The following is a 15,343-nucleotide window of genomic DNA, read 5'->3' on the forward strand; positions in this document are numbered from 1 at the left end:
GTCTACATCTCTCCTTCTGTTAGTATCTCTGATCCCTCCTCTCTCTCTGTCTACATCTCTCCTCTCCTTCTGTTAGTATCTCTGATCCCTCCTCTCTCTCTGTCTACATCTCTCCTTCTGTTAGTATCTCTGATCCCTCCTCTCTCTCTGTCTACATCTCTCCTCTCCTTCTGTTAGTATCTCTGATCCCTCCTCTCTCTCTGTCTACATCTCTCCTCTCCTTCTGTTAGTATCTCTGATCCCTCCTCTCTCTCTGTCTTCATCTCTCCTCTCCTTCTGTTAGTATCTCTGATCCCTCCTCTCTCTCTGTCTTCATCTCTCCTTCTGTTAGTATCTCTGATCCCTCCTCTCTCTCTGTCTTCATCTCTCCTCTCCTTCTGTTAGTATCTCTGATCCCTCCTCTCTCTCTGTCTTCATTTCTCCTCTCCTTCTGTTAGTATCTCTGATCCCTCCTCTCTCTCTGTCTACATCTCTCCTTCTGTTAGTATCTCTGATCCCTCCTCTCTCTCTGTCTACATCTCTCCTTCTGTTAGTATCTCTGATCCCTCCTCTCTCTCTGTCTACATCTCTCCTCTCCTTCTGTTAGTATCTCTGATCCCTCCTCTCTCTCTGTCTTCATCTCTCCTTCTGTTAGTATCTCTGATCCCTCCTCTCTCTCTGTCTTCATCTCTCCTCTCCTTCTGTTAGTATCTCTGATCCCTCCTCTCTCTCTGTCTTCATTTCTCCTCTCCTTCTGTTAGTATCTCTGATCCCTCCTCTCTCTCTGTCTACATCTCTCCTTCTGTTAGTATCTCTGATCCCTCCTCTCTCTCTGTCTACATCTCTCCTTCTGTTAGTATCTCTGATCCCTCCTCTCTCTCTGTCTACATCTCTCCTCTCCTTCTGTTAGTATCTCTGATCCCTCCTCTCTCTCTGTCTACATCTCTCCTCTCCTTCTGTTAGTATCTCTGATCCCTCCTCTCTCTCTGTCTACATCTCTCCTCTCCTTCTGTTAGTATCTCTGATCCCTCCTCTCTCTCTGTCTTCATCTCTCCTCTCCTTCTGTTAGTATCTCTGATCCCTCCTCTCTCTCTGTCTACATCTCTCCTCTCCTTCTGTTAGTATCTCTGATCCCTCCTCTCTCTCTGTCTTCATCTCTCCTTCTGTTAGTATCTCTGATCCCTCCTCTCTCTCTGTCTACATCTCTCCTTCTGTTAGTATCTCTGATCCCTCCTCTCTCTCTGTCTACATCTCTCCTTCTGTTAGTATCTCTGATCCCTCCTCTCTCTCTGTCTACATCTCTCCTTCTGTTAGTATCTCTGATCCCTCCTCTCTCTCTGTCTACATCTCTCCTCTCCTTCTGTTAGTATCTCTGATCCCTCCTCTCTCTCTGTCTACATCTCTCCTCTCCTTCTGTTAGTATCTCTGATCCCTCCTCTCTCTCTGTCTACATCTCTCCTCTCCTTCTGTTAGTATCTCTGATCCCTCCTCTCTCTCTGTCTTCATCTCTCCTTCTGTTAGTATCTCTGATCCCTCCTCTCTCTCTGTCTACATCTCTCCTTCTGTTAGTATCTCTGATCCCTCCCTCTCTCTCTGTCTACATCTCTCCTTCTGTTAGTATCTCTGATCCCTCCTCTCTCTCTGTCTACATCTCTCCTCTCCTTCTGTTAGTATCTCTGATCCCTCCTCTCTCTCTGTCTACATCTCTCCTTCTGTTAGTATCTCTGATCCCTCCTCTCTCTCTGTCTACATCTCTCCTCTCCTTCTGTTAGTATCTCTGATCCCTCCTCTCTCTCTGTCTTCATCTCTCCTTCTGTTAGTATCTCTGATCCCTCCTCTCTCTCTGTCTACATCTCTCCTTCTGTTAGTATCTCTGATCCCTCCTCTCTCTCTGTCTTCATCTCTCCTTCTGTTAGTATCTCTGATCCCTCCTCTCTCTCTGTCTACATCTCTCCTTCTGTTAGTATCTCTGATCCCTCCTCTCTCTCTGTCTTCATCTCTCCTTCTGTTAGTATCTCTGATCCCTCCTCTCTCTCTGTCTACATCTCTCCTTCTGTTAGTATCTCTGATCCCTCCTCTCTCTCTGTCTACATCTCTCCTCTCCTTCTGTTAGTATCTCTGATCCCTCCTCTCTCTCTGTCTACATCTCTCCTCTCCTTCTGTTAGTATCTCTGATCCCTCCTCTCTCTCTGTCTACATCTCTCCTTCTGTTAGTATCTCTGATCCCTCCTCTCTCTCTGTCTACATCTCTCCTTCTGTTAGTATCTCTGATCCCTCCTCTCTCTCTGTCTTCATCTCTCCTTCTGTTAGTATCTCTGATCCCTCCTCTCTCTCTGTCTACATCTCTCCTCTCCTTCTGTTAGTATCTCTGATCCCTCCTCTCTCTCTGTCTTCATCTCTCCTCTCCTTCTGTTAGTATCTCTGATCCCTCCTCTCTCTCTGTCTTCATCTCTCCTCTCCTTCTGTTAGTATCTCTGATCCCTCCTCTCTCTCTGTCTACATCTCTCCTTCTGTTAGTATCTCTGATCCCTCCTCTCTCTCTGTCTACATCTCTCCTTCTGTTAGTATCTCTGATCCCTCCTCTCTCTCTGTCTACATCTCTCCTCTCCTTCTGTTAGTATCTCTGATCCCTCCTCTCTCTCTGTCTACATCTCTCCTCTCCTTCTGTTAGTATCTCTGATCCCTCCTCTCTCTCTGTCTACATCTCTCCTTCTGTTAGTATCTCTGATCCCTCCTCTCTCTCTGTCTACATCTCTCCTTCTGTTAGTATCTCTGATCCCTCCTCTCTCTCTGTCTACATCTCTCCTCTCCTTCTGTTAGTATCTCTGATCCCTCCTCTCTCTCTGTCTACATCTCTCCTCTCCTTCTGTTAGTATCTCTGATCCCTCCTCTCTCTCTGTCTACATCTCTCCTTCTGTTAGTATCTCTGATCCCTCCTCTCTCTCTGTCTACATCTCTCCTCTCCTTCTGTTAGTATCTCTGATCCCTCCTCTCTCTCTGTCTACATCTCTCCTCTCCTTCTGTTAGTATCTCTGATCCCTCCTCTCTCTCTGTCTACATCTCTCCTTCTGTTAGTATCTCTGATCCCTCCTCTCTCTCTGTCTACATCTCTCCTCTCCTTCTGTTAGTATCTCTGATCCCTCCTCTCTCTCTGTCTACATCTCTCCTCTCCTTCTGTTAGTATCTCTGATCCCTCCTCTCTCTCTGTCTACATCTCTCCTCTCCTTCTGTTAGTATCTCTGATCCCTCCTCTCTCTCTGTCTACATCTCTCCTCTCCTTCTGTTAGTATCTCTGATCCCTCCTCTCTCTCTGTCTACATCTCTCCTTCTGTTAGTATCTCTGATCCCTCCTCTCTCTCTGTCTTCATTCTCTCCTTCTGTTAGTATCTCTGATCCCTCCTCTCTCTCTGTCTACATCTCTCCTTCTGTTAGTATCTCTGATCCCTCCTCTCTCTCTGTCTACATCTCTCCTTCTGTTAGTATCTCTGATCCCTCCTCTCTCTCTGTCTACATCTCTCCTTCTGTTAGTATCTCTGATCCCTCCTCTCTCTCTGTCTACATCTCTCCTCTCCTTCTGTTAGTATCTCTGATCCCTCCTCTCTCTCTGTCTACATCTCTCCTTCTGTTAGTATCTCTGATCCCTCCTCTCTCTCTGTCTACATCTCTCCTTCTGTTAGTATCTCTGATCCCTCCTCTCTCTCTGTCTACATCTCTCCTCTCCTTCTGTTAGTATCTCTGATCCCTCCTCTCTCTCTGTCTACATCTCTCCTTCTGTTAGTATCTCTGATCCCTCCTCTCTCTCTGTCTACATCTCTCCTTCTGTTAGTATCTCTGATCCCTCCTCTCTCTCTGTCTACATCTCTCCTCTCCTTCTGTTAGTATCTCTGATCCCTCCTCTCTCTCTGTCTACATCTCTCCTTCTGTTAGTATCTCTGATCCCTCCTCTCTCTCTGTCTACATCTCTCCTCTCCTTCTGTTAGTATCTCTGATCCCTCCTCTCTCTCTGTCTACATCTCTCCTCTCCTTCTGTTAGTATCTCTGATCCCTCCTCTCTCTCTGTCTACATCTCTCCTCTCCTTCTGTTAGTATCTCTGATCCCTCCTCTCTCTCTGTCTACATCTCTCCTTCTGTTAGTATCTCTGATCCCTCCTCTCTCTCTGTCTACATCTCTCCTCTCCTTCTGTTAGTATCTCTGATCCCTCCTCTCTCTCTGTCTACATCTCTCCTCTCCTTCTGTTAGTATCTCTGATCCCTCCTCTCTCTCTGTCTACATCTCTCCTTCTGTTAGTATCTCTGATCCCTCCTCTCTCTCTGTCTACATCTCTCCTTCTGTTAGTATCTCTGATCCCTCCTCTCTCTCTGTCTACATCTCTCCTTCTGTTAGTATCTCTGATCCCTCCTCTCTCTCTGTCTACATCTCTCCTTCTGTTAGTATCTCTGATCCCTCCTCTCTCTCTGTCTACATCTCTCCTCTCCTTCTGTTAGTATCTCTGATCCCTCCTCTCTCTCTGTCTACATCTCTCCTTCTGTTAGTATCTCTGATCCCTCCTCTCTCTCTGTCTACATCTCTCCTCTCCTTCTGTTAGTATCTCTGATCCCTCCTCTCTCTCTGTCTACATCTCTCCTCTCCTTCTGTTAGTATCTCTGATCCCTCCTCTCTCTCTGTCTACATCTCTCCTTCTGTTAGTATCTCTGATCCCTCCTCTCTCTCTGTCTTCATCTCTCCTCTCCTTCTGTTAGTATCTCTGATTCCTCCTCTCTCTCTGTCTACATCTCTCCTCTCCTTCTGTTAGTATCTCTGATCCCTCCTCTCTCTCTGTCTACATCTCTCCTTCTGTTAGTATCTCTGATCCCTCCTCTCTCTCTGTCTACATCTCTCCTCTCCTTCTGTTAGTATCTCTGATCCCTCCTCTCTCTCTGTCTACATCTCTCCTTCTGTTAGTATCTCTGATCCCTCCTCTCTCTCTGTCTACATCTCTCCTCTCCTTCTGTTAGTATCTCTGATCCCTCCTCTCTCTCTGTCTACATCTCTCCTTCTGTTAGTATCTCTGATCCCTCCTCTCTCTCTGTCTACATCTCTCCTCTCCTTCTGTTAGTATCTCTGATCCCTCCTCTCTCTCTGTCTTCATCTCTCCTTCTGTTAGTATCTCTGATCCCTCCTCTCTCTGTCTTCATCTCTCTTTCACATTCTACTGTGTGTGTGTGTGTGTGTGTGTGTGTGTGTGTGTGTGTGTGTGTGTGTGTGTGTGTGTGTATGTAACGTGTGTGTGTGTGTGTGTGTGTGTGTGTGTGTGTATGGTATGTGTGTGTGTGTGTGTGTGTGTGTGTGTGTGTGTGTGTGTGTGTGTGTGTGTGTGTAGGGTTGCCGGACCCATTTGCGAAGGTAGTGGTGGACGGATCAGGCCAGTGTCATTCTACAGACACAGTGAAGAGCACTCTAGACCCCAAATGGAACCAACACTATGACCTGTGAGTAAACGCCCTGAAACGCCCTGAAACGCCCTGAAACACTCTGAAACCCCCTGAAACCCCCTGAAACACTCTGAAACCCCCTGAAACACTCTGAAACCCCCTGAAACCCTCTGAAACACTCTGAAACACTCTGAAACCCCCTGAAACACTCTGAAACCCCCTGAAACCCCTGAAACACTCTGAAACCCCCTGAAACACTCTGAAACCCCCTGAAACCCTCTGAAACACTCTGAAACACTCTGAAACACTCTGAAACACTCTGAAACACTCTGAAACACTCTGAAACACTCTGAAACACTCTGAAACACTCTGAAACACTCTGAAACCCCCTGAAACCCTCTGAAACCCTCTGAAACACTCTGAAACACCCTGAAACCCCCTGAAACACTCTGAAACACTCTGAAACACTCTGAAACACTCTGAAACACTCTGAAACCCTCTGAAACCCTCTGAAACCCTCTGAAACACTCTGAAACACTCTGAAACACTCTGAAACCCCCTGAAACCCTCTGAAACCCCCTGAAACCCTCTGAAACACTCTGAAACACTCTGAAACACTCTGAAACACTCTGAAACCCCCTGAAACCCTCTGAAACCCCCTGAAACACTCTGAAACCCCCTGAAACACTCTGAAACACTCTGAAACACTCTGAAACACTCTGAAACACTCTGAAACACTCTGAAACACTCTGAAACCCCCTGAAACCCTCTGAAACCCCCTGAAACCCCCTGAAACACTCTGAAACACTCTGAAACACTCTGAAACCCTCTGAAACCCTCTGAAACCCTCTGAAACACTCTGAAACACTCTGAAACACTCTGAAACCCCCTGAAACCCTCTGAAACCCTCTGAAACCCTCTGAAACACTCTGAAACCCCCTGAAACACTCTGAAACACCCTGAAACCCCCTGAAACCCCCTGAAACACTCTGAAACCCTCTGAAACCCTCTGAAACACTCTGAAACACTCTGAAACACTCTGAAACCCCCTGAAACCCTCTGAAACCCCCTGAAACCCCCTGAAACACTCTGAAACCCCCTGAAACACCCTGAAACCCCCTGAAACACTCTGAAACCCTCTGAAACCCTCTGAAACACTCTGAAACACTCTGAAACACTCTGAAACCCCCTGAAACCCCCTGAAACACTCTGAAACACTCTGAAACCCCCTGAAACACTCTGAAACACTCTGAAACACTCTGAAACACTCTGAAATACACTGAAATACACAGACAAATTATTAAATACTTTATTGAGTTTTCCTCCCAGATTGGAGAAATGATTTGTGGGTAGAGGTCGACCGATTAATCGGATTGGCCGATTTAATTTAGGGCCGATTTTCAAGATTTCAAATTTACAACAGTTATTGAAAGAATTATAATTACACTTCTCATTTAATGCAACCGCTGTGTCAGATTTCAAAATGGCTTTACGGCGAAAGCACATTGTTCAATATTCTGAGTACAGAGTTCAGCCACCAGAGCGAGCTATACAGATACCCGCTAAGGTCTGGAGTCAACAAAACTCAGTATTAATAAATCTTCACTTACCTTTGCTGATCTTCGTCGGAATGCACTCCCAGGACTCCCACTTCCACAAGAAATGTTCGTTTTGTTCGATAAACTCCATAATTTATGTCCAAATACCTCCGTTTTGTTCGCGCGTTCAGATCACTATTCCAAAGGCGTAACGCGCGAGCGCAGAACCAGAAACGAAAAGTCAAATAGTTCCATTTCCGTTCGTAGAAACATGTCAAACGATGTTTACAATCAATCCTTAGGGTCTTTTTTTTTAACATAAATCTTCGATAATATTCCAACCGGACAATAGCGTATTCATTACAGAGGGAAAAGAAGGAACGGTGTGCCCGCGCAGTAAACGACTCATTGGTCCCAGGCTTGAGACAGCTCTTATTCTCTCCCCAGTAACAGTAGAAGCAGGAAACAAGGTTCTAAAGACTGTTGACATCGAGTGGAAGCCTTAGGAAGTGACATCACAGACACTGTAGTTTTGGAAAGGCAATCAGTTGAAAAAAACTACAAACCACTTCCTGGTTGGATTTTTTTCTCAGGGTTTTTTGCCTGCCATATGAGTTCTGTTATACTCACAGACATCATTCAAACAGTTTTAGAAACTTTAGGGTGTTTTCTATCCAAATCTACTAATAATATGCGTATTCTGGTTTCTGGGCCCGAGTAGAAGGCAGTTTAATTTGGGCATGTCATTCATCCGAATTTCCGAATACTGCCCTCTGTCACTAAAAAGTTAAATCATCACCCGTTTGTCGAAGTAGGCTGTGATTCGATGATAAATTAACAGGCACCGCATCGATTATATGCAACGCAGGACACGCTAGATAAACTGGTAATATCATCAACCATGTGTAGTTAACTAGTGATTATGTTAAGATCGATAGTTTTTTTTTATAAGATAAGTTTAATGCTAGCTAGCAACTTACCTTGGCTCCTTGCTGCGCTCGCGTAACAGGTGGTCAGCCTGCCACGCAGTCTCCTCGTGGAGTGGAATGTAATCGGCCGTAATCGGCGTCCAAAAAAGGGCCGATTACCGATTTCATTATGAAAGCTTGAAATCGGCCCTAAATTAATCGGCCATTCCGATTAATCGGTCGACCTTTAATCCTGACCTGTGTGTGTGTGCGTGCGTGTGTGTGTGTGTGTGTGTGTGTGTGTGTGTGTGTGTGTGTGTGTGTGTGTGTGTGTGTGTGTGTGTGTGTGTGTAGGTACATAGGGAAGACAGACTCCATCACCATCAGTGTGTGGAACCAGAAGAAGATCCACAAGGGGAAGCAGGGCGCCGGGTTCCTGGGCTGCATACGACTGTTGGCCTACACCATCAGCAGACTGAAGGACACGGGCTGTAAGACACACACACACACACACACACACACACACACACACACACACACACACACACACACACACACACACACACACACACAAACAGAGCAGTACCTCCTCCTCCATACAGCTAGACTGACCATAACAGCTGAAACAGAGCAGTACCTCCTCCTCCATACAGCTAGACTGACCATAACAGCTGAAACAGAGCAGTACCTCCTCCTCCATACAGCTAGACTGACCATAACAGCTGAAACAGAGCAGTACCTTCTTCTCCATACAGCTAGACTGACCATAACAGCTGAAACAGAGCAGTACCTCCTCCTCCATACAGCTAGACTGACCATAACAGCTGAAACAGAGCAGTACCTCCTCCTCCATACAGCTAGACTGACCATAACAGCTGAAACAGAGCAGTACCTCCTCCTCCATACAGCTAGACTGACCATAACAGCTGAAACAGAGCAGTACCTCCTCCTCCATACAGCTAGACTGACCATAACAGCTGAAACAGAGCCGTACCTCCTCCTCCATACAGCTAGACTGACCATAACAGCTGAAACAGAGCAGTACCTCCTCCTCCATACAGCTAGACTGACCATAACAGCTGAAACAGAGCAGTACCTCCTCCTCCATACAGCTAGACTGACCATAACAGCTGAAACAGAGCAGTACCTCCTCCTCCATACAGCTAGACTGACCATAACAGCTGAAACAGAGCAGTACCTTCTCCTCCATACAGCTAGACTGACCATAACAGCTGAAACAGAGCAGTACCATCTCCTCCATACAGCTAGACTGACCATAACAGCTGAAACAGAGCAGTACCTCCTCCTCCATACAGCTAGACTGACCATAACAGCTGAAACAGAGCAGTACCTCCTCCTCCATACAGCTAGACTGACCATAACAGCTGAAACAGAGCAGTACCTCCTCCTCCATACAGCTAGACTGACCATAACAGCTGAAACAGAGCAGTACCTCCTCCTCCATACAGCTAGACTGACCATAACAGCTGAAACAGAGCAGTACCTCCTCCTCCATACAGCTAGACTGACCATAACAGCTGAAACAGAACAGTACCTTGCTAGCTGCTTTGCCCTGGTACGTGAGGCATTTTGTGACGTTACAGCCTTATTCTAAAATTAATTAAATCGTTTTTTTTTCTACACACAATACCCCATAATGACGAAGCAAAAACAGGTTTTATAAATTTTTGCAAAAAATAAAAAAAACTGAAATATATCACATTTACGTAAGTATTCAGACCCTTTACTCAGTACTGTGTTGAAGGACCTTTGGCAACAACAAGCACGGCACTTACACAAATTACTGACGATTGGCTGAGAGAAATTGATTATAAAAAGATTGTGGGGGGCTGTCTAGTTAGACCTCAGGGCTTTTGACATTATTGATCATAGTCTGTTGCTGGAAAAATGTGTGTGTTATGGCTTTACACTCCCTGCTATAATGGCTTTACACCCCCCTGCTATAATGGCTTTACACCCCCTGCTATAATGGCTTTACACCCCTGCTATAATGGCTTTACACCCCCTGCTATAATGGCTTTACACCCCCTGCTATAATGGCTTTACACCCCTGCTATAATGGCTTTACACCCCCTGCTATAACGGCTTTACACCCCCCTGCTATAATGGCTTTACACCCCCTGCTATAATGGCTTTACACCCCCCTGCTATAATGGCTTTACACCCCCTGCTATAATGGCTTTACACCCCCTGCTATAATGTGGATAAAGAGTTACCTGTATAACAGAACACAGAGGATGTTCTTTGTTGGAAGCCCTGACATCATAATCCAGGTTAAATCAGGAATTCCCCAGGGCAGCTGTCTAGGCCCCTTACTGATAGAATCAGGAATTCCCCAGGGCAGCTGTCTAGGCCCCTTACTGGTAGAATCAGGAATTCCCCAGGGCAGCTGTCTAGGCCCCTTACTGGTAGAATCAGGAATTCCCCAGGGCAGCTGTCTAGGCTCCTTACTGGTAGAATCAGGAATTCCCCAGGGCAGCTGTCTAGGCCCCTTACTGATAGAATCAGGAATTCCTCAGGGCAGCTGTCTAGGCCCCTTACTGATAGAATCAGGAATTCCCCAGGGCAGCTGTCTGGGCCCCTTACTGGTAGAATCAGGAATTCCCCAGGGCAGCTGTCTAGGCTCCTTACTGGTAGAATCAGGGAATTCCCCAGGGCAGCTGTCTAGGCCCCTTACTGATAGAATCAGGAATTCCCCAGGGCAGCTGTCTAGGCCCCTTACTGGCAGAATCAGGAATTCCCCAGGGCAGCTGTCGAGGCTCCTTACTGGTAGAATCAGGAATTCCTCAGGGCAGCTGTCTAGGCCCCTTACTGATAGAATCAGGAATTCCCCAGGGCAGCTGTCTAGGCCCCTTACTGGTAGAATCAGGAATTCCCCAGGGCAGCTGTCTAGGCCCCTTGCTGGTAGAATCAGGAATTCCCCAGGGCAGCTGTCTAGGCTCCTTACTGGTAGAATCAGGAATTCCCCAGGGCAGCTGTCTAGGCCCCTTACTGGCAGAATCAGGAATTCCCCAGGGCAGCTGTCTGGGCCCCTTACTGGTAGAATCGGGAATTCCCCCAGGGCAGCTGTCTGGGCCCCTTACTGGTAGAATCAGGAATTCCCCAGGGCAGCTGTCTAGGCCCCTTACTGGTAGAATCAGGAATTCCCCAGGGCAGCTGTCTAGGACCCTTACTGGTAGAATCAGGAATTCCCCAGGGCAGCTGTCTAGGCTCCTTACTGGTAGAATCAGGAATTCCCCAGGGCAGCTGTCTAGGCCCCTTACTGGTAGAATAAGGAATTCCTCAGGGCAGCTGTCTGGGCCCCTTACTGGTAGAATCAGGAATTCCCCAGGGCAGCTGTCTAGGCCCCTTACTGGTAGAATCAGGAATTCCCCAGGGCAGCTGTCTAGGCCCCTTACTGGTAGAATCAGGAATTCCCCAGGGCAGCTGTCTAGGCCCCTTACTGGTAGAATCAGGAATTCCCCAGGGCAGCTGTCTAGGCCCCTTACTTTTTCCAATCTTTACTAAAGCAGGTATGTCTATGTATGCAGATGACTCAACACTATACATGTCAGCTACTACAGCGACTGAAATGACTGCAACACTTAACAAAGAGCTGCAGTTAGTTTCAGAATGGGTGGCAAGGAATAAGCTAGTCCTAAATATTTCTAAAACTAAAAGCATTGTATTTGGGACAAATCATTCACTAAACCCTAAACCTCAACTAAATCTTGTAATAAATAATGTGAAAATTGAGCACGTTGAGGTGACTAAACTGCTTGGAGTAACCCTGGATTGTAAACTGTCCTGGTCAAAACATATTGATACAACAGTAGCTAAGATGGGTAGAAGTCTGTCCATAATAAAGCACTGCTCTGCCTTCTCTACAACACTATCAACAAGGCAGGTACCACAGGCCCTAGTTTCTACCTTCTTAACAACACTATCAACAAGGCAGGTCCTACAGGCCCTAGTTTCTACCTTCTTAACAGCACTATCAACAAGGCAGGTCCTACAGGCCCTAGTTTCTACCTTCTTAACAACACTATCAACAAGGCAGGTCCTACAGGCCCTAGTTTCTACCTTCTTATTAACAACACTATCAACAAGGCAGGTCCTACAGGCCCTAGTTTCTACCTTCTCAACAACACTATCAACAAGGCAGGTCCTACAGGCCCTAGTTTCTACCTTCTTACCAGCACTATCAACAAGGCAGGTCCTACAGGCCCTAGTTTCTACCTTCTTAACAACACTATCAACAAGGCAGGTCCTACAGGCCCTAGTTTCTACCTTCTTAACAACACTATCAACAAGGCAGGTCCTACAGGCCCTAGTTTTGTCGCACCTGGACTACTGTTCAGTCGTGTGATCAGGTGCCACAAGGAGGAAAATTGCCATTGGCTCGCACAGCTCAGGCTAGCACACAGCTCAGACACCCATCCATACCCCACAAGACATGCCACCAGAGGTCTGTTTAAACTACTGGCACACAGCTCAGACACCCATCCATACCCCACAAGACATGCCACCAGAGGTCTGTTTAAACTGACTGGCACATAGCTCAGACACCCATCCATACCCCACAAGACATGCCACCAGAGGTCTGTTTAAACTGACTGGCACACAGCTCAGACACCCATACATACCCCACAAGACATGCCACCAGAGGTCTGTTTAAACTGACTGGCACACAGCTCAGACACCCATACATACCCCACAAGACATGCCACCAGAGGTCTGTTTAAACTGACTGGCACACAGCTCAGACACCCATCCATACCCCACAAGACATGCCACCAGAGGTCTGTTTAAACTACTGGCACACAGCTCAGACACCCATACATACCCCACAAGACATGCCACCAGAGGTCTGTTTAAACTACTGGCACACAGCTCAGACACCCATCCATACCCCACAAGACATGCCACCAGAGGTCTCTTCACAGTCCCCAAGTCCAGAACAGACTATGGGAGGAGCACAGTACTACATAGAGCCATGACTACATGAAACAATATTCCACATCAGGTAACTGATGCAGCAGGAGAATCAGATTTAAACAAAACAGAATAAAAATACAGCTTATGGAACAACGGGGACTGAGAAGAGAGACAGACACATGCATAAACACACACACAATAACATACGCACTACTATACAGATATGTGGTGGTAAAATATGTTGTGAAATGTATTATAATGTTTTTAAAATTGTATAACTATGATCGAAAAAGGCAATCGCACGTCTGCGCTATCTTTGTTCAGGTGCATGGTTTCTCATCTAAAATTGTATAAACTGCCTTAATTCTGCTGGAGGAAGAGTAGCTGCTGCCTTGGCAGGAACTAATGGGGATCCATAACAAACCCCAGGAAGAGTAGCTGCTGTCTTGGCAGGAACTAATGGGGATCCATAACAAACCCCAGGAAGAGTAGCTGCTGCCTTGGCAGGAACTAATGGGGATCCATAACAAACCCCAGGAAGAGAAGCTGCTGCCTTGGCAGGAACTAATGGGGATCCATAATAAACCCCAGGAAGAGTAGCTGCTGTCTTGACAGGAACTAATGGGGATCCATAATAAACCCCAGGAAGACTAGCTGCTGCCTTGGCAGGAACTAATGGGGAACTGTAATAAACCCCAGGAAGAGTAGCTGCTGCCTTGGCAGGAACTAATGGGGATCCGTAATAAACCCCAGGAAGAGTAGCTGCTGCCTTGGCAGGAACTAATGGGGATCCATAATAAACCCCAGGAAGAGTAGCTGCTGCCTTGGCAGGAACTAATGGGGATCCATAATAAACCCCAGGAAGAGTAGCTGCTGCCTTGACAGGAACTAATGGGGATCCATAATAAACCCCAGGAAGAGTAGCTGCTGCCTTGGCAACAGGAACTAATGGGGATCCATAATAAACCCCAGGAAGAGTAGCTGCTGCCTTGGCAACAGGAACTAATGGGGATCCGTAATAAACCCCAGGAAGAGTAGCTGCTGCCTTGACAGGAACTAACGGGGATCCATAATAAACCCCAGGAAGAGTAGCTGCTGCCTTGGCAGGAACTAATGGGGATCCATAATAAACCCCAGGAAGAGAAGCTGCTGCCTTGGCAGGAACTAATGGGGATCCATAATAAACCCCCAGGAAGAGTAGCTGCTGTCTTGACAGGAACTAATGGGGATCCATAATAAATACAATTCTTAGTTGTTGAAACATCAAGGATGATTAATGGTCTGAATACGTATGTAAATAAGTTATTTCTGTTTAGAATTTTTTATACATTTGCACAAATTTCAAAAAACCTGTTTTCGTTTTGCCATTATGTGGTATTGTGATGTCATTATGGGGTATTGTGATGTCATAATGAGGTATTGTGATGTCATGATGGGGTATTGTGATGTAATGATGGGCTATTGTGATGTCATCATGGGGTATTGTGATGTCATCATGGGGTATTGTGATGTCATGATGGTGTATTGTGTGTAGATTGATGAGGGAAATGCAGTATTTAATCCATTTTAGAATAAGGCTGTAATGTAACAACATTTGGGAAAGTGAAGGGGACTGACAAATATCAGTTTCATTAGGTACCAAAAACGCACACAGATACACTACAAACTCCTCTCTCTGGAGCACACAGATACACTACAAACTCCTCTCTCTCTGGAGCACACAGATACACTACAAACTCCTCTCTCTCTGGAGCACACAGATACACTACAAACTCCTCTCTCTGGAGCACACAGATACACTACAAACTCCTCTCTCTGGAGCACACAGATACACTACAAACTCCTCTCTCTGGAGCACACAGATACACTACAAACTCCTCTCTCTCTGGAGCACACAGATACACTACAAACTCCTCTCTCTCTGGAGCACACAGATACACTACAAACTCCTCTCTCTCTGGAGCACACAGATACACTACAAACTCCTCTCTCTCTGGAGCACACAGATACACTACAAACTCCTCTCTCTGGAGCACACAGATACACTACAAACTCCTCTCTCTGGAGCACACAGATACACTACAAACTCCTCTCTCTGGAGCACACAGATACACTACAAACTCCTCTCTCTGGAGCACACAGATACACTACAAACTCCTCTCTCTGGAGCACACAGATACGCTACAAACTCCTCTCTCTCTGGAGCACACAGATACGCTACAAACTCCTCTCTCTCTGGAGCACACAGATACGCTACAAACTCCTCTCTCTGGAGCACACAGATACGCTACAAACTCCTCTCTCTGGAGCACACAGATACACTACAAACTCCTCTCTCTGGAGCACACAGATACACTACAAACTCCTCTCTCTGTAGCACACAGATACACTACAAACTCCTCTCTCTCTGGAGCACACAGATACACTACAAACTCCTCTCTCTGTAGCACACAGATACACTACAAACTCCTCTCTCTCTGGAGCACACAGATACACTACAAACTCCTCTCTCTGGAGCACACAGATACACCACAAACTCCTCTCTCTCTGGAGCACACAGATACACCA

The 15,343-nt window shown here is 46.4% G+C and overlaps 1 protein-coding gene across 1 annotated transcript in view; it reads left to right on the top strand.

Annotated features, from left to right (window-relative positions):
* The window catches only part of LOC123731799 (E3 ubiquitin-protein ligase SMURF1-like), a 33,286-nt gene that overhangs the window by 15,629 nt on the left and 2,314 nt on the right, over positions 1 to 15,343 (top strand). The window contains exons 3-4 of the mRNA XM_045711213.1: positions 5,340 to 5,448; positions 8,192 to 8,328. Coding sequence (XP_045567169.1) covers positions 5,340 to 5,448; positions 8,192 to 8,328 — 246 coding nt within the window. The remainder of the gene's footprint in view (positions 1 to 5,339; positions 5,449 to 8,191; positions 8,329 to 15,343) is intronic.

This window comes from Salmo salar, unplaced genomic scaffold (genome assembly GCF_905237065.1).
Source record: "Salmo salar unplaced genomic scaffold, Ssal_v3.1, whole genome shotgun sequence".
In the NCBI taxonomy this organism is placed as follows: Eukaryota; Metazoa; Chordata; class Actinopteri; order Salmoniformes; family Salmonidae; genus Salmo; species Salmo salar.